General features: G+C 35.5%; 1 protein-coding gene across 1 annotated transcript in view; it reads left to right on the top strand.

The window, feature by feature from the left end:
• The first annotated feature begins 490 nt into the window (after window positions 1–490).
• SEC23A (Sec23 homolog A, COPII coat complex component) overlaps window positions 491–5,940 on the top strand; it is a 56,409-nt gene continuing 50,959 nt past the window's right edge. Inside the window, exons 1-4 of the mRNA XM_006757738.2 lie at window positions 491–730; window positions 3,161–3,218; window positions 3,428–3,475; window positions 4,390–4,626. Of these exons, the coding sequence (XP_006757801.1) occupies window positions 510–730; window positions 3,161–3,218; window positions 3,428–3,475; window positions 4,390–4,626 (564 nt within the window). The 5' untranslated portion in view covers window positions 491–509. The remainder of the gene's footprint in view (window positions 731–3,160; window positions 3,219–3,427; window positions 3,476–4,389; window positions 4,627–5,940) is intronic.

Below are 5,940 nucleotides of genomic sequence, written 5' to 3' on the forward strand. Positions count from 1 at the left end.
GCTAGAGCCAGTCTTCAGTTCTTAATGTCCTTCATTTCTCCCACAAATCTTTTGACCATCCACATAGCACATGAAACTCTATCTTCTCAGACCTTTAATTTTTACAATTTCTTTCTATCACTAACCACTGTTGCAGTTTGAGTACACAAGACAGAATTGCTGTTTAGGTAGAAAAGCTAACATCTTATATAAACAGTTAGAGAGTAACAAGGTGGAGATATTGCTTGATGTTGTCCCCTAACCAGAATGGCATTTTCCTCCCCCTCGTAGTAAATTTACTACTTTTTGGGCCTAATGGGCATTGGGTTCAGTAGAGTCATTTATTATTTTGTTATAAGTGGGATTATTGTTGCTTGCTAATTTTTTCCAAGATAAATGTTTTCTTTGGTCATGATTTCTAATGGGTTAATATTGTTGAAAGTAGGGAAAACATACTTATTTTGTATTTTCTTAAGAGAGTTTGAGAATATTTTTTAATTTTTTTACAGAAATAAAACTCAAGCTCCACAATGACAACCTATTTGGAATTCATACAACAAAATGAAGAACGAGATGGAGTACGATTTAGTTGGAATGTTTGGCCATCAAGTCGGCTAGAAGCTACAAGAATGGTTGTTCCAGTAGCAGCCCTATTTACACCACTAAAGGAGAGACTCGATTTACCACCAATTCAATATGAACCTGTTTTGTGTAGTAGGACCACTTGCCGTGCAGTTTTGAATCCTTTATGGTAATTAATATATATGGAAAAATGAATATGGCAGTATGATTTAGAAATGTAGTTTTTGACTCATTTATATAAAATAGTCTTTTTCTTTATAGTTATTTTTATTCAAATGAGGATAGTCAAATCCAAAGAGCTATAAGATTTTATTTTTTAAATATATTTTTATTTCAGAGAGGAAGGAACAGGGAGAGAAACATCAATGATGAGAGAGAATCATTGATCAGCTGCCTCGTGCACGCCCCCTACTGGGGATTGAACCTGCAACCTGGGCATGTGCCCTTGACCAGAATCGAACCCCGGACCCTTCAGTCCGAAGGCTGACACTGTATCCACTGAGCCAAACCAGCTAGGGAGATTTTAGGAGTAGTAAGGTAATTAGAGACCAAATGTTAAATTGTTCTTATATAAATCACTAGGTCCTATCAGTATTTTCTAGGTACTGGTACTGGCTGTTTATCAACACATCTCATGTCAATTAGAAAAGTCATAATTGAATTGCATGGTGTTTGAAAATGTTATGATTTCTTGCTGTATAAGCAGAAAATCAGGAATCATTTTTATTCTTCTATCCACTCCCTCTTTCCTACCCAATCTGCTAGCAAATCTGATCAGTCCTATCTCCAGAACATTATTGATTCTGTTTCATACTCAGTCTCTGCTAATACACTCTACTTGAAGATATACTATCTTTTTACTGGTCAATTTCATTATCTTCCTAATTGGTTTCTCTATTTCGGTTCGTGCCTTTCAGCAGTCTATTCTCCACCAAAAGCTAGAGTTTTACAAATGGGTATCAGGTTATGAAAATCCTCCAATAGCTTCTTATCATACTTGGAATAAAAAATCCCCATAGGAAGTCCTCTAAAGCCCTATATGATCTACCCTCTATATAGTTCTGCCCTCATATCATGTTTATCTAATTCTCATCTACTTTATTATTTTTTTAAAAACATATTTTTATTGATTTCAGAGAGGAAGGAAGAGGAGGAGAGGTAGAAACATCAATGATGAGAGAGAATCATTGATTGGCTGCCTCCTGCATGCCCCACGCTTGGGATCGAGCCCACAACCCAGGCATTTGCCCTGACCAGGAATTGAACTGTGACCTCCTGGTTCAACCACGGAGGCACACTGGCTGGACTCATATACCTTACCCCCTTTCTGACTTAAAAAAAATTTATGTATGTATACATTTTAGAAAGGAGGAGAGGGAGAGGGAGAGAGAAAAAGAGATGGATTTGTTGTTCCACTTATTTATGCATTCATTGGTTGATTCTTGTATGTGCTCTGACCAGGACTGAACCCGCAATCTTGGTGTATCAGACGACACCCTAACCAACTAAGCTACCTGGCCAGGGCCCCTCTTTCTGATTTTTGAATATACCAAACTTATTTCTACCTTGGAACTTGTGTAATAGTATAGTTATGTATTCTGCCGGGATTGCTCTACCCCCAGATTTTCCTGTGACTGGTTCCTTTTCACTTAGGTTATATTTCAATTGTTTAAGAAGGTCTTCCTTTAAAGTAGTCCCCCCAAACACATTCTCACATCCTGCTTTGTTTTCATTAATTTTTATTATTACTATCTAAAAGTATCTTCTGTGTTTAGCCCTGGCCAGTTGGTTGGGTGTCATTCTGTGCACTAAAGGTTGTCCACTCAATTTTCAGTCCGGGCACATGCCTGGGTTGCAGGCTCAATCCCCAGCAGGAGGCGTGGCAGAAGCAGCCTATTGATGTTTCTCTCTCACACCGATGTTTCTCTTTCTCGCTTTCTCTGTCCCTCTTCCTCTTTCTCTCAAAAATCAATTAAAATATATATATTTTTAAAAAGTACCCTGACAGTGTGGCTTAGTGATTGAGCATTGACCTATGAACCAGGCGGTCAGGTATATGCCAGGTTGCAGCTCGATCCCCAGTGTAAGGCATGCAGGAGGCAGAAGATCAGTGATTCTCTCTCATCATTGATGTTTCTGTCTCTCCCTCTCCCTTTCTGTCCTTCCTCTTTAAAAACAAACAAACAAAAAGTATCTTCTGTGCTTATGTATCTACTTGTCTATTGTCTGTCTTTTCTAGAATATAAACTCAATGAGACCAGGGACCTTTACTGTCTTGTTCACTATCACCAGCACTTAGAAAAATAGCTGGTACATGTTAAGCACTCAATAAATACATTTTTGAATTGTCTACATCTGAGTAGTCATCTTAATTTCACTAATATTACTGTACATTAAAAGTTATAATATATTTATAAGTAAACTTGTATATGTCAAAAATATGGATTAGATGGTAGCATTTAAAAATAGATGGCTTTTGAAGATCACTTTGACTATATTTGAATACATTCATATTTTAGAAAGAAATTAATTTTATTGATATTAGGATTCTTGTAAAATAGAACTGAAATATGAGCTGTTGTATCTTTTCTTAAAACAGTCAAGTGGATTATCGAGCAAAACTCTGGGCTTGCAACTTTTGTTATCAAAGAAATCAGGTAAGAAAACCCCCATTACAGATGTTAATGCTGTAATACTGGTCTAAATATGTATACTTAAAAAGAAAGATGAAATTGTTGTCATATGATAAAAATACTGATTTTTTTTCATTATTATATGATCAGGAAATATTTATTTTTAGTTTAAAATTTCATTACTCTTTCTGACAAATAATTTGTTTATATTTTTGTTTCTTTTCTATCTGTAGTTTCCACCTACTTATGCTGGTATATCTGAACTGAATCAGCCTATTCTGGTAAGAACATAAGAGTATATCTTTAATGAAGTTTTAAATATCTAATAATTTATACCAAAATAGTTATTAAATGGAGATGACTTAAAAGGCATCATTCTTGATTTTCACATTTAATTGATGGAGCATTTCAAAGATAAGACTTCTTAGTCATTTTAAGCAAGGTAATATTCTCTTTTGTAGTTATTTGATGGGTGGCCAGGATATTGGATGGGGTGGTGTGATTTGCTATAAAAGTATATCATTAAACACTAAAGTATCACTCCTGCTTTGTAGTTGGAAAGTCAGTTTACAAATACTTAGTCAATCTGATGCTGGAGCCTGATGATATATCCCCAAAGCTAGTTAATGAAATTATTCTTGTATTGGTTCTTCCTAGGAAAATCAGTTTTTCTTCCCTCTCTGAATAGCTTTACTTTAGTTGTTTCTATATTTAAGAGTGAAAATGATAATATCCTTTATGAATGTTATAGAGAAAGCAGAATATGGTTCACTTGAGCCAGTCAGTAATCTGTTCAACCTGGCTAGTGTCCAGTTCTCTCACAAGCTAATTCAGATTTAGGCAATTATTTTATAAATTCACTACATGTTTTTAAGCTATAGAGTTACTATTTTTTTATTTTAAAAAGAGTAAGTACTTGTTATAAGATATTAAACCTCATGCAGTTAAATAAAATTGAGAGTGAGAGTGGATGTTTCCTTTATGTAACTGTAAATAATTTTTTTTACAGGGGGTAATTTTTCACTTGATGATATGTCTTGGATGTCTCTCTGTGCATATATAACCTGTTTCATTTTTGAAATGGCTTTATTAGGGTTCCATTGTATGAATGTACTATTGATTATCCTTATATATTGCACCGAAGTGTTAATACTTTTAAAAGAACTTTTTTTCTGATGGCAATGTGTTTTAACAGCGTGGCCCTCAGATGCCTTTGATATTCCTCTATGTGGTTGATACTTGCATGGAAGATGAAGATTTACAAGCTCTGAAGGAATCAATGCAGATGTCATTAAGTCTTTTACCACCTACAGCCTTGGTTGGACTTATTACTTTTGGGAGAATGGTGCAAGTTCATGAACTTGGATGTGAGGGCATTTCGAAAAGTTATGTCTTCAGAGGAACAAAAGATCTGACTGCCAAACAATTGCAGGTAAACAGCAGCCTATCTGTGAGCGTCATTTTAGATATGTCTGAAAAGCTTCTGGATGTAAGTTTCTAGAAAATATTTTCATTGTAATTGACTAATATAATTGTATTGTAACAAAGGCTTTACATTTGGTGTTGGCATTAGTTTTCTTTTATTTGCCTTACATTTTTATCAGACAGATCAAAGATCTTTCACTTTTAACAGTATCTTTAACATTTAGAGTAAAACAAAGTATTTTACCAGAGATTTGAAGGCCTTATAGAAGTGACATACTGAAGACAAGCGAAGGCAACTGCAGAATATTAGCTTTTGTTTCTTGACATCTCTCACTTAGGAACTAAACACTTTTATTATGTTTGCAAAAGGAGACATGTTAAGGTGTTAGAATTTTTAATATAAGAACTATAGGTACATGTATTTTTTAAAATAATAGGATGACATTTTTATCTTTGGGGCAAAATGAAGCTTTCAGGTCCAGGGAGTTATGTGTAGCATACTAGGATTATCTGGGATATTTTTCAAAATATATATATTTTTGCTCAAAGATTTTGATAGACCATGAGAGAGTGAGTGAATATGTGCTTGTATTGGGAAGTGGTTGGAAGGGTAGATTGCTCATGTAAGTATTCAAAAACTTTCTAAGAGGTTCTGATAAAACCCCCAGTTGAGAATAGTTACCCTAGAACAGTGGTTCTCAACCTTCCAATGCCGCGACCCTTTAATACAGTTCCTCATGTTGTGGTGACCCCCAATTTCATGGTTACAAATTGAACATAATTAAAGCATAGTGATTAATCGCAAAAACAATATATAATTATATATGTGTTTTCTGATGGTCTTAGGCGACCCCTGTGAAAGGGTCGTTCAACCCCCAAAGGGGTCGCGACCCACAGGTTGAGAACCACTGCCCTAGAAGCTAAGCCTGGCCTAAAGTAGACAGACCTGAAATCAGACTTTGGAGGCATCCAGGTAGCCCACAATGAAAAAGAAAAGATTTTGCGGATGACTCTTATTTGGAGCTCCGCAGACCGGGGCAGTGGTGCTACAGTTAACTGAGACAGAAAATACTGGAGGAATTTAATTTGCAGGTTTGGATAGGGAGGATAGTGAACAGTGAATAAGGTAGTGAATGAGTAGTGAATAAAATTTGAGGACATGGAGAAAATTAGAGTATGTGTTCTTTCCTGAGGTTTGTTGTTGAAGGTAAGGAAGGTGATAGAGTGGAGGTTTGAGAGAAATGAGCAAAAGTGGTTTTGTGTAGGAGGGACAAAGGTTTTGTTTAGGAGAGACATTTGAATGTGTTTATACACAGAAGGG

Source organism: Myotis davidii, unplaced genomic scaffold (assembly GCF_000327345.1).
Source record: "Myotis davidii unplaced genomic scaffold, ASM32734v1 scaffold273, whole genome shotgun sequence".
In the NCBI taxonomy this organism is placed as follows: domain Eukaryota; kingdom Metazoa; phylum Chordata; class Mammalia; order Chiroptera; family Vespertilionidae; genus Myotis; species Myotis davidii.